This window comes from Nelumbo lutea, chromosome 6 (genome assembly GCF_056320005.1).
Source record: "Nelumbo lutea isolate HS-2025 chromosome 6, American lotus-T2T, whole genome shotgun sequence".
In the NCBI taxonomy this organism is placed as follows: domain Eukaryota; kingdom Viridiplantae; phylum Streptophyta; class Magnoliopsida; order Proteales; family Nelumbonaceae; genus Nelumbo; species Nelumbo lutea.
The window spans coordinates 52,418,655-52,439,841 of NC_142689.1; the positions used below are offsets into that span (position 1 = coordinate 52,418,655).

Genomic DNA, 21,187 nt, shown 5'->3' on the forward strand with positions numbered 1-21,187 from the left:
CCTTTTGAAAACCACTTAAAAATTTGATAGTAGAATTGGATTAATAAAGGATTAATATGACTTGAGAAAACTTATTAATTAATTTAGGAAAATCCACCATCACATGCAAGTAACTTTAATATACCTTAGGGTAATTTCGGTCTTGAGTTGGATTAAATAGGTAATTATATAACCTTGATTGAATGAAATCTAAACCCTACCTGCATTCATCCATCAATTCAATTTTTATTAAGTTCTTGGATTTGCATTAATTCTTTTAGTTTTTATTCATTCAATTGATTCACAAGTTCAACTTAGGTTAGTTTAAAATTGATTTGGTACTATGATCTAGTCTCTATGGGATTGACACTTTTCTCATCATTATACACACATTTTACTAAGGTACACTTGCCTGAATTAACTGTGCATAAATCACATAACAATCGTGGTATTCTACTCTCGTGTTTGTACTTGTCATGTGGTGTGTCCAGACGCATGTTGTTAACCACTTTGGAACACCGGTTTTAATATTTGTAAGTTTCACAATTTCTCATAACAATTACAAACGCAGTAAATGGTGAGAACAAGTCGTATCCATAGGGAAGCGAGGGAAAAATCATTACAAACTTTAATCCAAATAAAATAACACAAAGGGGAGTTGTAGAATCACAAAACTTTAATTAATTAAATTGGAATTCATTAAAAATAAAATTTGAACACTACTGAAAGTGAAAAGTGCATAAAAATAAATAACTAATAGAAATAAATAAATAAAAGAAATTAAATAAAAATGTTTGTAATCCGATCAGAGGTAGTAGTCTCTGGATATCTCCTTTGACCCTCGAACTTCTCGAGCTAGGCCTTTCATCTTACTTGGTCGAATTCCAGATTTGCAATAAAGAAACAAAGCAAAAATTAAACTAAATAAAAGTAAATTTGCAGGAAGGAAAAATCAGACTAGAAATTAAAGAACAAAAGTTAAATCTAAAACTGAATTAAAATGGTTGGGATCTGATTCCAAAGGTGGCAGTAGTTGCTTTGGTGAAATGCAAGTAGGAAACCCTCCTTTTGCCTGGGCATTCTCCTCTTCCTCTACCCTTGAACTTTTCAAGATCAGCCTTCCATCTTACCTAGGGCAGAATCCAACCATTTCTTAGGATCCCTTGGGTCCTTTTTATAGAGAATGGTGGATAAAACTGGGATTAGAGAGAAAGAGGGGTGCGACACCTGGGATTTAGCAAAAATATGGGTGCCCTAAGATTTAGAATAAAGGGTTAGGATGGTTCTAAGGTGATCCTAACGCTGAGAAGAGAAGGAGAGGGTGCCCAATATTATGTAGGGCTGAGATTTGGGTGCCCAGAATTGAATGGTGGAGATTTAGGTGCCTAGGGTTGAAAGGTGGAGATTAAAAAGAGTGGGTGGCACCCTAGAGTGGATGGCTGAAATAGAGAATGGAGTAGAGGGCTAAGATCTAGTGGCTAGGGGCTGAATGGTGAGGATTATAGGTTAGGTGGCGTCCTAGGGTTAAAAATTGATGTGTGTGCAAATTACTCATAAAATTCTGGTGTTTATGCATGGTTTTTGTGCTGATTTGTGTAAAGTTTTACCCTAATTCAACTTAATTTCAAGAATTTATCCAAGGAGACCAGCTTAGTGAAAATAAAGCACAAAACCAAGAAAAAGGAGCCAAATTGGAGGTAATTCAGCCTAGCTGGAACAGTCGCCCGACTGAGAGATCAAAGGAGGGCCATTCGGCCCATGAAGCCCATGCTGCACTCTATGGGAGAACCCAAAGAGAGAGCCCAGCCACATCCTTCCAAGGGAGCTTATTCGGCCCAGCAAGGAGGAGGCTCATTTGCAGCTCAAGAGCTGCCCAAAGTGCAGCCCAAGGAGGCTAGGGGCGACAGCTTCTAGGGGATTCAAGAGAGGCTAAGGGTGGCAACTTCTAGAAGATTCAAGAGAGGGCTGAGGGGAAAACTATATAAGGAGAAATCTTGGAGAGGGGGTTCAACACCTTGTGATTCATAAACCTTGGGGTTCAAAGACCTTAATTCTAGCTCTCCTTGGCTGGTTCAAACACTTGGGGGACAAAACTCCTTTGTTCAAATTCTTGGAGGGAGAAGAGAGAGATAGGTGCAAGAAAGGAGAAAGGAGATTCAACCAACTTCAAGAGGAGAAGAAACTGAATTCGAATTTGGGAGAAGAATTCATTGGAGGATATCAATTTAGGTTGTCTTCTTCCTTGAATTCTGCGCCATTGGTAATTGAAATCAACTAGGGTTTCATGTTCAATTCTCCATTAATTTTTTTCTTGCTGTAATTGAAGCATGGTTTCTGTAAATTTAGATTTGTAGTTAGCTTTTTAGGTTCATTCAAATGGATTAGATGCAAGCTTGATATTTCTTCATTAGAAATTTAATTGTTAGAACTGCTAGCCGAATTGATCTTGATTTTTGGTAATGTCTGAATTGCTTGAGAAAGAATTTAGGCAACCTTAATTCTGTTTGGCTGAACTGTTCTTGATTCTTGGAAGTTCTAGAGTGCTTGAGAAAAACTCTAAAAATCCAAATCTGCTGATCAAGAACCGAATTGAGTGCAAGGTTAGAGATAACTTACACAATTCGGTTGGTGTTCATTCAATCTGAAATGATGCCCTAGAATATCTAGATCTTAATGCATGCATGGGGATTAGATTCTTGATAGAGATATAAGAATCATCACTCTTGCATAGAATGAACATGTGCTTGAGAGAGGCTGTTCATTGCCTTGGGGTTTCACCAAACCAAGGCTGAATCCCAATCCAATCGAATGACCTAGAGAGCTAATTGCTGAACCAATTCTGTGCATACTTAGCTTATTTTCTCAACTTCCATGCAAGGTGTTTTATCCAATGTGTTAGAGATAGTTTGCTAGTTAGGAATTCAGTTTTAGGTTAGATATACAATTCGGTTTATCAGATAATAGAATGCTGATATATTACTAGTAGTTGATGCATAAGTCATCGTGGGAAACGATACTCTATTCATCACTCTATTACTTGAGCGGCTAGTGCACTTGCTACTATAGTAAATACACAAAAAATCTAAAATGAAAGTGCCCTAGAATGAATGGTGGAGATTAGAAGGGATGGAAGGTGAAGATTAAGAAGATAGGGGCAGCTAGGGTTTGATAAGGATGAAAAGGAGTGGAAAGGCGTCCTACGATTTTCTAAGGAGAGGGGAGCATTCTAATACAGTAGGAGGGGCACCATTCTAGATTTAGCAGATAGGAGGCGCCCTCCTATGCTGAGTTTTTCACAAAAACACCCCCTCTCTTAGCTGGACTTCACACCAGCTTCCCAAAAACTGCATTTCAGCCATGAAACTTCCCATTTTTTCACAAGATTTGCACAGAAACCTTCTAAGGTCACAATATTGAATTTAACTAGGAAAATGGGACATTTTGACTATTCTAAGGCCCAAAATACCCTTAAAATGATGCCCTTAAGACATCAAACTACAGAGTTATCATCAATCATTAGAGATGTAGCGGTGGGCGTAAGTTAACGAATTCCCAAGTCGGCTTTATCGTAATTGAAGGCAAACATAATGTCGCTTTATCGCGGGTTATTTAGAAAAGCCAAGTGGTGTGGGCTGTCACCTTATCGCAAACTATTGATGAGTTGTGCAATGGACGCTAAGTCTATTGCGATCGTTAGTGCAAGTGACATATTATTGTCAATGTTGCATGGGTGAAATTTGGTCTCCCAGATTTTGCTATGGGAGTGGGTATCTGTGTTTATGAATTTCAGTGGGGGGTCATGCGTTCTGTCAATGGATCCCCCTAATGATTTAATGGACGTGTGCCATCCTTGTGCAGGGGTCATGCCAATCTCCCTGTATCATTCCAATTTTATTGTTAGCTGGGTTGAATCATGGTATAAGTAGGTAGCATAGGTTGGGTTTTCATCACAACAATGTATGGAGGAACGAAGTGCTATTTGTTTGCGAAGTTTTATTGTCAATGTAAAGAAGAGATAGATGAAGTTTATCTTCCATTAGTTCATTGCAATTAGATAGAGTGTTTGTATGAATTGAGCAAGAATCACTTCTGCCATCGAGAAAGCCCCCTAGTGGTTACATGGGGGTGGGGCTGTGCTTGGGTTTGCCAAGACTTTAGGTGTGCCAAGGGTTGCCAGAGCTTTGTCTCATGCTTGGGGTTGCTAGGGCTTTGTCTGTGCCTGGGGTTGCCAGGGCTTGTCTGTGCCTGGGGTGCTGGGTCTTACTAATGTGCTTGGGGTGTTCCAAGGCTTCGGAGTGTGCCTGGGGTGTCAAGGCTTACTGAGGTGCCCGGGGTGTCCAGGGCTTTGTAGTGTGCCTGGGGTGCCAGGGCTTACTGAGGTGCTTGAGGTGTCCAAGGCTTTTGCATGAAGCATGTAGCATGTAGTAACTGGGATTGCCAGGGCTTTAAGAGTAAAACAAAACATCTTGTATGGTTATAAGATATGTATGTAAGCAAATAAAAGAGTGATCATTCATTTTGACAGATTAGGGTTATGAACAAGACATGTACATAAGCAAGTAAAAGAGTAATTCACTTTGTCACAAATGCATGTATTCTTAATTGAAGGGTAGGGCAACTTTATCATAATGATAATGCTAGACTTCGCCTTAAGCAAAGAGTGATTGAAGAAAGGTCATGTAAAACATTGTAGATTTATTCATAAAACATGTACATTGGCTTGTGTGGTTATAGAAGTACATAGCTAATCAAAGTGAGGTTTCAACCAGTAACCATTTATGGTTTAATCATCTTCGCTTGTACTTACAGTTTTTAGTACATAATAGCCCAAACGGTGGGCTTTTTTTATCAAGCAGGGCCCTTCCCATGTTGGTGCAAACTTTCTCGCAGACTTGCCTTGTCTGACATTGAGAGTTATCTTCAATACTTTATCTCCCTCTTTGAAGCTTTTGGGCCTTAAGCGTCTATTAAAGTTGTTAGCTAGGGCCTATTTGTATTTGCTTTGCTTCTACGAGGCTGTATCTCTAATTTCATCTACTACCTTGAGTCTATCTATAAGTAGTGCATCTAAGTCTTCTGGCCTAATCTTCTTACCCATTGCGAAGGCTACCATGGTAGATATAACTTTTATCACTGTTGGGAGTACTATTTCTTGACCATAAACTAAGGAGTAGGGTGTTGCCTATGTACTTTTGATAAATGTGTGATAAGCCCAAAGTGTTTCTGATAGCTTGTCTGCCCAATCCCATTGATTATCGACCACTGTTTTGCTCAACATTCTTAGTAGTGTCTTATTTGTGGCCTCTGACTGACCGTTTCCCTGGGGGTAATATGTCATAGATGTTCCCAATCTTGCTCCGTACTGCCCTAGGAGGTTACTACTTGATTTTTTAGGGGCAGGTTGTTATCGGTCAATATCAGCACAGATTTGTCGTAGGGGAATGGCTTTTGCCCACTTAGTGAAGTAGACTATGGCTATGATGATGAAACAGTTCCCCCTAGAGGGTGGGTGTATCTTTCCTATGAGGTCTACCTCCCAAGTGTAAAAGGGCTAGGGTGTAATGACTAGATGTAGGCTATTGGAAGACTTGTGGATTTTTCGTTGTGGATTTGGCACTTAGGACATCGGCGCACATGCCATTGCATGTCTTCCATTATATTCGGCCAATAGAAACCGAGGTGTAGGATGTGGTTATGTAGAGCAACCTGGCCCTGTTGGGTTGTAGGTTCAAAACTATGAACTGCTTCTAGTACATCATTGATCTCTTCACCGGCTAAGCATCACAAAGGTTTTCTTGCATGCGATTTCCTGACAACACTCCGTCTTGGAGGTAGAACCTCTTGACTTTAAATAGTAGCTTCCTCCACAACTGGATATCGATGGGAGTGTGTGTTCGTGCAGGTATTCCATGTACATCCTCCTCCAATCCTCATCGTGGACTACTAAACATTCTTTGTCATCTATCTGTGGGATGCATTTGTCGCATTCACTTTGTACCTTAGCAGAGCCCCACTTCATTGTGGGCCAATAATACCCTAAACTTTGCAGTTTACAGAATAGGGTACTTGTGACATCCCCACAACTAGCCTTATGAACTTCATTCAGCATTGATTCCGCCTCTGACTTGCCTAGGCACCTTGTCCTTACATTGTCTAATTCTCTGGGATACAACACCCCATTCCCCAGTCGAAACTTTGGGATTAACCTGATGTCTTGTGTCCCTATGGCCTGACTTTTTAGCTTCTGTATTACTTCGTACCTCCAATCGCCAACTACTATTTGTTCCTCATCTTCCACTCGGTCCCTCAGGGTGTAAGTTGATTTCTTGTCAACTAATTGGATGGTAATCCATATTGGTTCTAGACTAGCTTGCATCTTGGACCCTAAGGTAGCTAATGCATCAGCAAACATGTTTTTGTCTCTATTTTGATGTTTGAAGTCTACGTCTAGGTTGTGGACTAGCATATGGATTAGGGTCCTATATGGTAGGATGGTTAGCTCCTTCACCGTTGTGCTTCCGTCGAGCTGTCCAATCACCAACTTGGCATCACCAATTACCTTTACCTTCTTTGTGCCGGCCTCAATTGCTTTTATCAGGACGATGACCAATTCTTCATGTTTTGTTATATTGTAGGAATAGGGGAATTGAAGTTTAAATGAGTAAGCAGAGATTTGTCCGTCAGGGGACGTTAAGGTTACTCCAACGTTGGCCAATGTGCTCATGCTACTCCCGTCAAAGGTTAAGATCCACTCTCTACTTTCAACTAGGGAAATCATGGGTGTGACTACAGGGACCTCTTCTAATATGGGAAAGCCAAGGCTCAATGGGAAGGTGGCTAGTAGATCCGTTGTAGCCTGACACTTAACGGCTCTAGGATGTGTGTACTCTATCGCATGCTCATTGAGTTGCATCATCCATTTGACGAGTTTGCCAAAAAGAGGAGGTCTATCCATGAAGAACTTGATTGGGTCTGTCGCATACTCACCTTTTGCCCTAGGATGTAGTGCCTAAATTTCTGTGTAGCAAAAACCAGGGCCAGGCACTATTGCTTAATGTGGGAATAGTTCTTTTCTGTTAGTTTGAGGGTCCTACTAGTGTAATATATGGTGACTTCCACTTTGCCCTCATCCTCCTATGCTAGTAGGCATCCAATGGCCTCTATCCCTGTTGCAATGCATATTTTGAATTATGCCCGTCTTTGGGAAGTAACATTGTTGGTACCCTATCCAGTGTTGCCTTTAGTTGCTCAAAAGTATTTTGATGCTCCTGAGTCCATCTGAATTCACTAAATTTCTTGGCTAATTTCATCAATGGCAGAGCTACGTGCGCAAGGGGGATGAACCTTCTTAAATATGAGACCTTTCCTAGGAATGTTTTTAACTAGGACTCGTTCGTTGGTGGCGGAAGATCTAAGATGGCTTTGAGCTTGCTTTCGTCTGGGTGTATCCCGGTCTGATCTACCTGGTAGCCTAGGAACTTTTTGGACTGTACCCCAAATGCTAACTTTAGTGGGTTCAATATTAACTTGAATTCTTTGCATCTTGTGAACACCTTTCTCAAAACCTCTGAGTGCTCTTCTCTTCTCCTTGCTTTGACAACTATGTCATCCACATAATACTCCATTTCCTTGTGGATCATGTCATGGAAGACACTAGTCATTGCTCTCTTCTATATGGCTTTGGTATTCTTCAAGCCGAAGGGCATCATCTTGTAATATAAGTTTCCTATGGGTGTCATGAAGGATGTGTGGGGTACTTCTACGGGATCCATGAAGATTTGGTTGTATCCACTGTAGGCATCTAAGAAGGAGAAGAGCTCTTGGCGAGCCACTGAGGATGTGCTATAGGTTTGATGAAGCCTACTTTCAAAAGCTGTTCGACTCCCTCTTTGATCTTTAGAGTCATTTCTAGCTTAAAGATCCTTTGTGGCTGCTTCACTGGCCAGAATTTGGGATCTATGCATAAGGACTGGTGAACAAGTTCTAAATCTAGTCCCGACATCTAGTTGTATGACTAGGAGAATACATCCTGAAATTCTGCGAGAGAGAGACGTGGGTTAGGCTGGTTTTGGACTTTAAAGTTTCTGCGATAAGGTACATCTTTACCTTTTAAAAGTGCAATGAGTTTTCCTCTGCCCTCGGCTGCTAGCTTAGCGGATATGTATAAAGGTATTTTATTTGTTCTGTCAGTTGCTAGGTTGATCTCCTCCAACAGTTCCTCGACCATATTGATGGAATCCATCATGCACCTTGGAGGTACTTTGACCTCATCGCAGTATTCCAATATATCTTCTTTCGACTCCTAAGGTTGTTCAAGTTATTATTTGTCTCAAATTTTGGGAATTTCATGTCTATATGGGCATGTGTTTCAAATGTTATACCTTTATGCCATGTTCAATGGTTGGATTATTGCTTGATGGTATGACTATGGCAACATCGATTTGCGATGTGGTGAAATGGTACTGGTTGAGACATTACTTAGAGTCTTCCGTTAGAGAAATGCAATGAATTTTTGTGGCAATTAAAATATGTATTTGATTTGAAAAACATCGATAATAGATTGGGGCTGAACCCCCCTTCAACATTTTTTAGTACATGCTACGATAAGGCTATGTTGAATAAGTTATAAGATCATATTGGAAATTGCTTCCTTGGCTATGGGTGGTTCGTCATCCTTGTGGTCCTTGACGATGGTGTAGTATTCCTTCCTGTCGTCTCCTGTCATCCGGATGCATCTATTTCTCTTTCATCGTTCCAATGTTCCTACAGGTTTTCCCTCAGGTGGGTGTGGCAACTTTATTCCCTTGACTTTGGCTATCCTTGTTTTGTCGTCTTCTACTAAATCCGTAAAGTAGATGGCATCTTGGAGGTGTGTCTCGGACTTATTGAACATGGCCCTAGTGGTTAGGATCCTTATTGATCTCCCTCAGTATCTGGCTTTGATGCATTGATCTCCCTCACCCCAAGAGGGCGTGATAGCAAGTCCTTCCCGGGATTACCTGGAACACTTGCATTATGGTAAATGGCATGATCACAACTTGCAGCTCAATGGGCCTTCGGTGATAGATGAATTCCCGTTGAAGTCTATTACTTCTAAAGGCAATCCTTTGATGTCCTCCTTTTGAACATTCATTAATTCTAGTGTATGGATAAAAATGAGGTTAACAGAACTTCCTGGGTTGACCATTGATCTTCTCATGTAGAAACCCCCTATCTTCACCATGATGTATAGGGGTCTGTTGTGATGAGGGCCAACGGCCAACATGTCCTCCATTGTGAACTCTACGCTGCTGTGGTCGTGACTGTAGGGTTATAGAGGGTGCCAGAATGCCCCGACCATGTTGATGCTACCTCCCTGGGTATGGGCTGGGAGGGGATTTGTTTTCACGCAGGCTGGGTCTTTCTTTACGAATTGGTCTAACTTTACATTCTGCGTGAATATCCTCCTTAGGGTGAAACAATCCATTAAGTCATGGTGTGGTGTCTGACGGTAGTTACACCACCTTCCTCCACGCTTGTCTTTCTCTGGGTCTACTCTTGGTAGTGGCAGTGATAGGCTGATGACCCTATCTTCTACTAGCTTGTTCATGATCATGACCACCTCCTCCCTTGTGCAGGAGAAGAGAGGGGGTGGCAGTGGGTTTCTCTTCCCTTGGGCACTGTCTCGCTGATACGACCCCTGTCTGGCTCCTTCGTTGTTCTTGGGTCTCCTGTTGACTACATACGCCTCGTTTCTGTTGTACGGGGGAGGTGTCTTTGACAGTTCACGTTGTTCTCTCCGCACACTTCCAGAGTTGGCTAAAGGTTTTGACTTCGATGTTTTCAATGTCGATTCTATAGGTAGGGCGCATACTCTGAACGCACTATTCCACAAAACTTCTTTTAGTGGCATGCTCATTAAAGATAGAATGGCTAAGTTTATAGAATCTTATGATGTAGGCCAGGAGATCTTCTCCTGGTCCTTGCTCTATATTCCGTAAATCAGCCATTGTCAGTTTCCTTTCTAAGGTGAACCATTTTGACTTGAAATTCTTGGATAATTCACCCCATGAATCGATGCTCCAAGAGTGAGACTTACGAACCTTGTGAACGCTGGGCCGGTTAGCGACTTCGAAAACTCTTGCACTTTGAGGTCTCCATCAAGAATGAAGGATATGAGGATGTCCTCAAACTTGCTGATGTGCTCCTATGTTCTACCTATCTGTCCATTGTACTGAGGTCATTGTTGGGGAGGGGTGTACTGATAGGGTAGGAATTGTATAGGATGCAATCGGAGTAGGGCTTCTAAGATGGTCGATCCTAGACCCGGTTGTGGCTTTTGACTATCAGCCCCTAGACATATTCCCTCAGCTCATCCTGGCTTAGAGGGGCTTCTATTATCAGGTCGGTATGGGGGAAGGTGTGAAATTGGTGGGCAGTCTGGTGACCTATTTGAGTTGGAGTCAGGTTGGCTCTGTTGGGCTGTTTTGGAATGGTGGGTGTAGGGTTAGAGGCATGGCGACTGGGGTTGGGGATGGAATTCAGGACACTGGGAATAGTAGCGGCAGGGGTCTATTCAGCTAGGTCCGAATAGTTGAGTAGGATCTGGAGAGCGATCCTTGTCTCCTCCTGGCTCTCTTCGAGTTTTCTGAACCATTCTTCAAAGAACGCCTAAAATCCATAGACCTTGTTTGACAAGATCTCAATATCCGCTTAGATGGGCATTTGCATTTTGGGCTGGTTTTCAGCTCCGAGGTTGGTGTTCTGCTCCTTAGGGATGGTGGTGAGGTTGATTCTCCTTGAGGCCATTCTCTGTGATCAAAGATGAACCAAAGATTCTACTATAGGTGGGGCAAGGCTTAGTTGGGGAGCGGTCTCTTTAAAAGACAAATGAAGGCCCATAAGAAAGGAAGAACGGGGCTTTTAGGTATGGGTTACACGATAGAAGAGTTAGAGCATACTCAAGAGTACTAGATGGTAAAATCTTAGGATTAGATGAGTTGTAATGTGAGGAGGATCTCTATTTATGGAAGAGGTCACAAGATCCTAAAAGGTAGGAGATGAGGATATTCACTCTGTATTGGGAAAGGGAATTCGTTGTCAATTATTGGATGCACTACTAGGGTATCGCTACGTGTCTCATGAGGATCTTCTCAAGGATTGCTCATCCTTATCCTTGAGATCCCACATTACTCATGTGTGCTACTATATTTGTGTGCATCATAAATAATCCTATGCAGCAACAGTGATGTCACTGTTTGGGGGTTGGTACCTTGTCAATTCCACGTGGTGGTTCGCAAAGTCCCTTCTTGTCGTGGGTTCGCGTATGTCCGAGCACACACGGGCCTCATAGTGGGCTCGGCCTACTGTCCTTTCTAACTTGTCATACAGATTGGGCTCGCAAGTTGTGAGTTCATCGCACGTCATAGCAGATGTGGCTTCATCCCACGCTCATGTGTGCTTGGTTCTCTTGGACGGGTATTTCTAAGGTTTATTTAGGTCCGAGCATTGATTGGACTTGGTGGACTGTGGGTTTATCGCGGTTTTTCTTAATGTGTTGCGGGTTCATCACAAAGGTGGAGGTGTACCATAAGTTCATCGTAGCGTGGGGGTTGATTGCAAGCTACTCGTAAGTGCTTTTGTGGTGTTACTTTTATTGTTTGAGTGTTCTTTGAGGGTCTGGGTGACCTGTACATCCTATAGATGTAAACAATTTTAATAAACGTGCCAGTTTCTAAGTGCTTTTGCGCTAATGCTTTTATCACAGTGTCAGTGGACTATTGGCCTTAGCGTATTATGTTCGGTTTCTAATACATAGCAAGTTTAAACGTAGAGGAAATCTTTCTCATTGTATTAGAGCTTCTAGAAGAGAGAACCTTCATAATGACTTCCTAGAGAACTTTGTCACTCACCCAAAATTTTTGATCTTGCAATAAAACTTTATCACATATTAACTTGTAAGAAAGTTCTTGAATCAAAGTTGTAGGTAATGCGGCTTGGATGTCACATGTGAATTTTTATCGCAACTTGTATCAGCGTAAATGTTGAATCGTAATCAAATCATTTAAAGATGGTCATTTTGTGCACCCCGTCACAAATAAGTATTTTTCATAAGAATTCTAGAGTTAATCGCAATCGAGCACCATTGCGAGTGTAATTAGCTTTTAACTACGAACAACTATAGAAAAGGAAATCGTGTGTGCCCCTTGGTTTGGAGGCTCAGCGCAAGTGTTAAATGTCATTGAAAAGAAAGTTGCAAGTGTACACTGACATTGGAAGTGACTTTGCAGGTGTTTAGGTAACATCAATAATAAAATTTGAGTATTTCTAGAGTCGAGTGCCCGTTGGACTTTATCGCAATCAAGTATTAACACAGGAACAGTAAACTTTATCACAAACCGTTAGATAAATCAAACAGTGTTATTTTGTCACTCTGAGATACTATCGGATGCGAAGGAGTTATCCCAAATAACATTATGTAAATAATAAATTAATGTTTTCATAGAAAGGGAAGTTTGATTTTCTTTGTAGGGGAATGCAGTTTTTCTACACACACAAGGATCAATGGTTGTTGTGCCTTAAGAAGGTGATGCCCTTTATGGGCAATACAGTTTGGGTTTAGTCATAGTTCAAATAAGTAGCATAGGTTAGAGTTTCATCGCAACCATGTTTGGGGAAGTGGAGTGATGTTCTTTAGTGGAGTTTTATCGTCAATGTAGGGGCATGTGAAGTTTGTCTTCCCTTAGTTCATCACAATTAGACAGAGTATCTGTATTTATAAATTGGATAGGAGGCATACATGTTATCAACGTAGCCTCCCAATGGTTACATGGAGGTATGGTTGTACCTAGAATTACCAGGGCTTTGGTGGTGCCTGGAGTTTCCAGGGCTTTATCTGTGCCTGGGGTTGCCTGGGCTTTGATTGTGTCTAGGGTTGATAAGGCTTTGTTTGTGCCTGGGGTTATTAGGGCTTTGTCTATGCCTGGGGTTGCTAGCGCTTTATCTATGCCTGGGGTTGCTAGGGCTTTGCTTGTGCCTAGGGTCTCCAGGGCTTTGTTTGTGCCTACGGTTGCCATGACTTTCACATGGAGCATGTGACATAGAGTGCCCGAGGTTTTCAGAGCTTTGAGTTGTGCCTGGGGTTGCCAGGGCCTTCTAATGGAGCATGCGTTATAGAGTGTCGGGGGTTTCCGGGGCTTTGAGCTGCCCTTGGGGTTGCTAGGGCCTTCACATGGAGCATGTGGTATAGAGTGCCTGGGGTTGTTGGGGCTTTGAGTTGGGCTTTGGGTTGTCAGGGCCTTCGCATGGAGCATGCGGTATAGAGTGTCCAGGGTTGCTAGGGCTTTGAGTTGCGCTTGGGGTTGCCAAGGCCTTCCCATAGAGCATGCGGTATAGAGTGTCCGACGTTGCCAGAGCTTTGAGTTGTGCTTGGGGTTTCTGGGGCCTTCGCATGGAACATGTGGCATAAAGTGCTCAGGGTTGCCAGGGCTTTGAGCTGCGCCTGGGGTTGCTAGGGCCTTCACATGGAGCATGCGGTATAGAGTGCTCGGGGTTGCTAGGGCTTTGGAATCATATATATATATATATACTCGCAATCAACCCCTATGCTACGATGAACTTGTGGAACACTGTCACCTCTACGCTGAACTCGCAATACATGAAGCAAAACCGTGATAAACCCATGGTCTACCGAGTATAGTCAGTGCCTGAAGCTAAAGAAACCCTAGAGGGACCCGTTCAAGGGACCCAAGCCCACCTAAGTGTGTGATGAAGCTACACCAGCTATGACATGCGATGAATTCATGGCCCATGAGCCCGCTCTTGACGACATATTAGAAGGGACAGTAGGCCGAGCCCACAATGAGGCCTGCATTTTCCCAGACGCACACAGACCCACGACAGCAAAGGACCTTACAAGCCACCACATGGAATCATCAAAAGCACTAACCGCCAAACAGTGATGTCATCGTCGCCACATAGGATTAGCTATAACGTGCAAAAAGGTAGTACTACACGTGAGTAATGAGAGATCTCAAGGAAAAGGAAAGCCAATCCCTAAGAAGATCCTCATGAGACACGTGGCGATACCCTAGTAGCGCACCCAATAATTGACAGCAAATCAAATATTCCCTTCCCGGATGCAGAGCGAATATCCTCATCTCCTACCTTTTAGGATCTCAGGATCCCCACCATAAATAGAAATCCTCCTCGTATCAGAAGTCATCGGATCCTAATCAATTTGTCACTCAATACCCCTCGAGTACACCCCGAGTTCTCCCCTTTTCCTGCATCCAGAAAAACAACTAAAAAAACTATAGAAATGATGGACTAGCTAAGTGATGATGAGCTGAACTAGGACAAGAAGGGACAAAAATCGATCTATGCAAACTAGTGAACAAGTGACATTTTTTTTAAAAGAACTATATGAGTGAAATGAACCACTCTATTAATTCACTAAGAACTAAAAAAACATTAAAACAAAAATTGATGCAGCTATTTATAAAAGAAGACTAAATTAATTGAAAATATAGGTTGGATTGGTATATCTAAAGTATTAAGGATAGAACTGTTAAAGGAGGATTAGAGTAACACCCTAGTTTCTAATGCAAGAAAAATGAAGATAAAACTTTTTTTATTTAAATCCCTAATGAAAGCAAATGGTTTAGAATAAAACTAATAAAGAGACAAGATCATAGATGAATATAGTGGGACCGATTCTTAAATGGGTTGTTAATGAGGATTAAGACAAAAAAAAAATACTAATAGATAATTAAGATGTCCTAAATAGTTTAACATTCTAACTAAAACAAATATGGCAGGACTGATTTAATTCTAATTTGATGCAAATGCAAAGATTAAAAAGTAAATAAATAAAATGGACTAAAACCTAAATGAATAGGAAAGAAAAAGAAGCATAATGGTGGTTGTTAAATGGAAGTGGGTTCTATTTGGGTGCTTGACTACATGATGCAAGACTATTACAAGGTTTCTTTTCTTTAACGGTGAAGAAAAAAACAAACCTTACTTGCGAAGATAAGGAAGAGCCATGTAACTATTAAACTAACGACATAAAAGGAAACTTAAAATACTAATGATCCACATTCTATTAGACAGTGCATGCCCTTAGCTCCAATCAGAATGATGTACCTTATGACATTTAATGTAAATGAATAAAGTACATATTTGATTCATGTTATTATGGTGTATTTCTGTGTAATACCCTTAAACTTGACACATATGAGACTCATGTTAATTAAGAATCTTCACAACCATTGGATAGATCTGGGGAGATTTATCCTACCAAGGCTGACACTGATGTGCCGCCAAGTTGGTTGGGGTGGCTTGTCTCAGATGCCAAGGTGAGACTTGAGGTACATGCACTGTGGGTTTTCTTGAAACCTTGAAATGGACCAGTATTCCAGTATTGCCCTGGACCTTGGAGATAGATGGGAAAAACTGGAATGTTACACCTGACCCCTAGACTCCATTATGATATTGCACTAGGTGTCGGATTGGACTGTCTTTGATGTGCCAATCAGTGAGATCCTTAGAGGGGGTCAAAACCTGGGTATGTTGGGACAGTTTGAGAATTCATCTGATTGGAAGATCATAGTGATAGGATCAGCCCCTTTGTCAAACAAAGTGAATGATCAGGGATGCACTCTTTCTGATGGAAACCAAAGCTACCGGCAACCAATTTCAACCATTGAAATTTGTTTTGCAAAATATATTTATATAGAAATATATACATACATATATATATATATATATATATATATTATGGTTTCAAAATGTTTGCAAAAGGTTTTAATTCCCGGGATCCATGTGAGTAGAGAGTGCAACACTGTACCTTGCAGCCGAGGGAGGGGTCCTCTCTTGTCGGGTAGTGTTTGATCATTATGGGCTGAGAGGTTAAGTGTAAAACCATTGAGGGTAATGTCTAATAGGCTAATCTTGCATCTGCCCATAGTCCTTGTGTTTTTATAAGGTGGTTTGACCCAAGGATCATTTAGTGTAAATGTTGGGCCCATTAAGAGCCCATGGTGATGGACTCAGGGGTTTGTTAGACAGTTTTGTATGCCCTTCGCTTTAATCAAAATGATGTACTTTATGGTTCAGTTTATGGTTCAAGAATGATCATTGAAAATATGATTTTCTAAATGGGGAATTCGATTCCCAGATGAAGGGAGGGAAAAATTCATGGAATTCACCCCCTTATTCTGCAATCTTTGGGCGTCCATGTGATGGATTTCCTATCCCTTCAGGGTTCACTGTCTCTTATAGTGAATTCAGCCAGGCCATGTAACAGAGGTTGGGCTGAACCCATGTGGCTGATGTGTAGATCAATGTTTGGGTCCCATGCCAGACAAAGATATCCAACTAGGCAGCAGTTTGGAGAATAGGTGAGCACATGGACTTAATGGGCCTAAAGCCCATTTCGAACTGGCATAATTAGATTAATTAAAGAGAGGTGGTTCTGGGATTTAGGTCAGCAGATAGGATAAGGGATTGTCCCTATCCACTCAGAGAGTCCAAATACAAATAAAGATTTGGATCAGGAAACTCTTAATTAGATTAGGAGGGCTGCTATTTATTTGTAGATAAGATAAGGGATTATCCTTATCTCTTAAAGAGAGTCCAGATCCAAATACAAGATTGGGATTAGGAAACTCCTAATGGGATTAGGAAAACCTCTTTAAGGCTATAAATAGAGGAGGAGGGCGAACCCCAAATTATCCTTCAGTCTTACTGATACAAAAGAGAAGACGACATATAGTTAAACTGACGCCATCTTCTGATCTTGCCTTCTCCTGCTATTGTCGCCATTACCAATTTGATCTCCACATGTAGGAGCAATCAAGAAGGGTTCTTGATATCACCTTTTGGCAAAAAAGGTAGTCTAAAGTCGTGCTCATTCGCCCTCCATCAGATTCTTGGGGAATAATCAGGTTCTTGCTGAAGAGCCATCCTGCTGATTTTGCTCCACCCTACGTTGTGTCATTTTTAGTGGGAGCAGTCTTTGGTAATCTCCTTCGGCATGAACACCTTCATTGGGAGTTACTGTTACTCCGTATCAGGTATTTCCCTCTCCTATCTTATGGTTTCAGATCTAGTCCGGTTTAGGTTCAAGATTGATCCTTGAAAATGCAGTTTTCTAAAATAGGGAATGTGATTCCCACGTGGGAGAGAGAGAAATTTTTGAAAATTTGCCCAACTTTTCTGCAGGGTTCGACCAACCATATGATGGATCTCTCATACCTTCAGTGGTATCAGAGCCAAGTTCAAATCTTGAATCGAAATTGGCCAGATCTAAAATTGTGCAAATGGGCAGAATGCGTTATAGTATTTCAAATCGGCTATGGTTTAATAAATATATATTAATATTTTATATTTTAAATTTAATTTCTTAATACTGGAAATTAGGAAAATTCCCATATTTCTTAGTCTAAAATATTTTATATCATAGAATTAATTTTTGTAATTTTTTTAATAATATCATTGTAATTTATGAAATTTAAAGTTAATTTTTAAGTTTATATATTTTGAACAAACAAACTAAACCAAAAATAGACCCAAACTGATACAACCCGAGTTGGTGGGTTTTCAATAATGGTCAATCAATTTCAAGTGACAAACTACGAACTTGACCAGATCGATTTGGTTGGCGAAACAACCTACAACTGAACGGAACCAATCATTGAACACTCCTAATTTCAACTAAATTTATAGTGTAATCTCTAATAAACAACAATAGTTTAATCTCCAATAATTATCGAAAATTTATAGAAAATGTATACAATCATTGAAAATAAGTTTATAATGAAAATATAATAGATATATAATAAAATACAAAAATTAAAAAAAATAATTGATGTAGCGCGATCTGGGCACTCATAGCTGACCACTGACTGGCTCCTTGCTGGCAACGGGCAAGACCTGAGAAGATGAAAGGAAGGATTCCCGGGGGTTTTCCCGGTGGGAATACTCCAATGCTTAAGTTAGTACTTTGTAGGGGAAATGAAAGGAAAAACGAGGGCTACGAGTGTAGGTCGCGTAGTGTTCCTGTACTCAAGAGATGTTTTAGTCTATATTTTCAGAAGAAGTTTCTCCTCTGCTCTGAGGGCTTTTATTGAGGGGCTCCTTAGGGGATTGGACGTAACCGCCACCGAATCTCCTGCCACAGTCGTTATCTGCCAGGGCTACGCAGGTGGCCGTTGGGGCGTACTCCTTACCTGGGCGAGTGACACGTCTCCAAGGTGGCAGGCATGCCTCCACCTACTGAGAGACATGGGTGCAGACTGCTGAAAGGACAGAGACTACGCCGTCAGGTGATATGGCACAATCAGACTGGTACGACCTGTCAGATAGAAGCTTCCTGGGGAATGATCGTGCGATCCATTCACGAGCTACTTTGTAGCGAGTTACGAATGCTTCAGGAGTGTCATTAGTAAACTATTCTTTGGGACTTCTTGTCTGCTTGGGAGTTTGGGCGAGTTGGTTTTCTTAGTTTGCAAACTGAAGTTTGATGAACCTACAATTTATCTATATTTTATGAGGTTTTTGCATGAAATTTTATGCTGGTTTAATTAGATTTTGCCCTATTTTAGCTTGATTGCAAGAAAGATTTCAGGGGGAGCCAATTCAACAAAAAGAAGGCAAAAGCAAGAAAAGAAAGCCCAAAATTTATCAAGTTCAGTCCGGCCCAGCCATGAGAGCAAGGGAGTTTCATTCGGCCCAAGTAGTGGAAACTAACTCTTTGGAAAACCCAAGGGAAGAAGCCTAGCAAGAAGGAAATTTCGGCCCAGCCCATTTTCAGCCCAAATAACAGCCTAGAGTGTAGCCCACATGAGCTCAAAAGCAAGCTAAGTTGTAGCCCAAATAGCAGCCCAAAGGGAGCTAGGGGCGGCAACTCCTAGATGTTTCTTAAAGAGAAGGAGGGAGCACTCTAGAAGGTTCATGAGGGGTGTAATACACCCAATTCTAGAGACTTCAAGAAGGGGCAAGAGCCCCCTTGAAAAACTATATAAGGAGGCCTCTAGGAGGGGAGAGTTGTTCAATTGCTTGAGAGGAAGGCTCTCCCACTCTTATAGGTTCGGCCACCTTGAGAGAAGAGAAGAGAAGAAGGCTAGGCGCAAGGAAGAAGAAGAAGAAGGACTGAAGGAAGTTCAAGACAAGCAAGCTAGAAGAAGAAGGTGAGTTCGAATTGAGGGTTTGTGATTCAAAGATCTTTTGTAATAAATCATTTGTAGTTTCATTCTCTTTTGATTTGAATTCAGTTTCTTTGTTATATTTTCTTTCTTCTTTCTCCTTGTTTCCATTCTTCCTTGATGTATTTCAGCTTGTAAAATTTCAGTTCAACAATCTAATTCTTTTTTATTCATTCAAATGGTCATGAATTGTACTTGAAGTTTCTTGAATAAGGGTGTTATTGTAGAGTAATCCGGCCAACTAACCTTCAAAACTCAGATCTGAATTCTCAGATCTGAGATTGCAAGATCTGAATTGCTTGAAAGAGAATTCAGATCTGCAATTTTCAGATTGGCCGAATTAATCTACAGCTTGGAATTCCTAGAGTGCTTGAGAGAGACTCTAGGAATTCAGATCTACTATTCAAGAACTGAATTGAGTGCAAGGTTAGAGATAACTTGCACAATTCAGTTGGTGATCAATTCAGATTTGAATTGATGCCTTAGAAGTGTTTGAAGAAATGCATGCATGGGGATTAGATTCTTGCTAGAGATAGAAGAACCGTCACTCATGCATAGGATGAACATGCGCTTGAGAGAGGCTGTTCATGACCTTGGGGTTTCACCAAAACAAGGCTCAATCATGATTTATTCGAATGATCCAAATTGATAGATTGCTGAATTCTGAGATTGATATTTACTGCTTACTCTTCTAACCTGATTTGAAGGCAATTGGGCCAATGATTTAGATAGATTTTAATTTAGGATTTCTTAGCTTTCATTAGAGTTTTGATTTATTTGTTGATCAGATAAGAAGTGCTCAATTTAGTATTGGTAATTGTTTCCTAAATCCTCGTGGGAACGATACTTCACTCACTACTTTATTACTTGAACGGCTAGTGCACTTGCTAGTGTTACAATGAGCTACATATCAAGATTTTGGCGCCGCTGCCGGGGATTTATAGAAGCAATATTAGGAAACATTGAGCATTCTTAATCTGATCTCATTCAGCATTGCATTCATAGTTGGGTTAATTTGCTAACTTTTTCATTTCAGCTTGGACTGCAACTGCTGTACTACTGTAGTTATGTTTCTTCTTTCTTAAGTAGATTACTTTCTTTTTCTGGTCTCAGTTTCATTTTAATAAAGACATATTTGATTTATATTCAATCTTGGTGTTGTTCCCTTCAAAAAAAAAGAAAAAGAAAAAAAAAAGAAAAAAATTCACATAAACATGAGTGTTGCAGATCTGAGTTGCATTCGACACTGAGATCAGCAGATTTCAGATCTGCAACACTCAGTCGAAAAGAATTGCTTGTGTTTCAGAATTTTATTTCTTTTTCCATAAAATATATATATATATATATATATATATATATATATATAAAATGAAAAAAAAAGGGAGATCTTTTGAACAACCAGAGGAGCAATTGAGAATTCGGATCAGAATTCAGATTTGAGTTCAGATCTGAATTCTGCTACAGCAGATTTGCAACAGTTCAGATCTGAGTTCCTCTGAACTCAGACCTGAACTGATGCAATTTTGAGGGGAATTGGGTGTCATAACCACCCCAATTTACCCTAGGACACTTCTGCTACTCCTCAAAGGCAATTTGGTAGAAATAACTGAAGGTAAGGCAATTGAGATTTCAGATCCGAACTCAGACTTGAGTTCAGACCTGAACTCTGCTATAGCAGAACTGCAATACTCAGAAAAAAAAATCTGTTCTCAGCCCTTTATTATTCTTTTCTTTCATTACAAAAAGAAAAAATATATATATATTTAGATAGTGAAAAAAAAAGAGAGAGAAAGAACCATATAACCGAAAGAATGGAAACCAAGGATTCAGATCAGAACTCAGATCTGAGTTCAGATCTGAGTTCTGCTGTAGCAGATCTGCAACAGTTCAGATCTGAGTTCTCTTGAACTCAGACCTGAACTGATGTAAATTTAAAGGATAATTGGGGGTTATCGTCACCCCAATACACCCTACAAAAAAAAAATCTGCTATCTCCCAAAAACAATTGGATAGTCATGGTT

At 40.8% G+C, this 21,187-nt stretch overlaps 1 protein-coding gene and 1 pseudogene across 1 annotated transcript; both read right to left on the minus strand.

The window, feature by feature from the left end:
* Positions 1-3,803: 3,803 nt before the first annotated feature.
* LOC148848898 (U6 spliceosomal RNA) lies at positions 3,804-3,892 on the minus strand (annotated as a pseudogene).
* Positions 3,893-5,746: 1,854 nt separating this feature from the next.
* On the minus strand, positions 5,747-6,934 carry LOC148848899 (uncharacterized). The gene has a single exon (XM_088951375.1). The coding sequence runs from the start codon at positions 6,932-6,934 to the stop codon at positions 5,747-5,749; it is 1,188 nt and encodes a 395-aa protein (XP_088807501.1).
* Between the last annotated feature and the right edge of the window lie 14,253 nt (positions 6,935-21,187).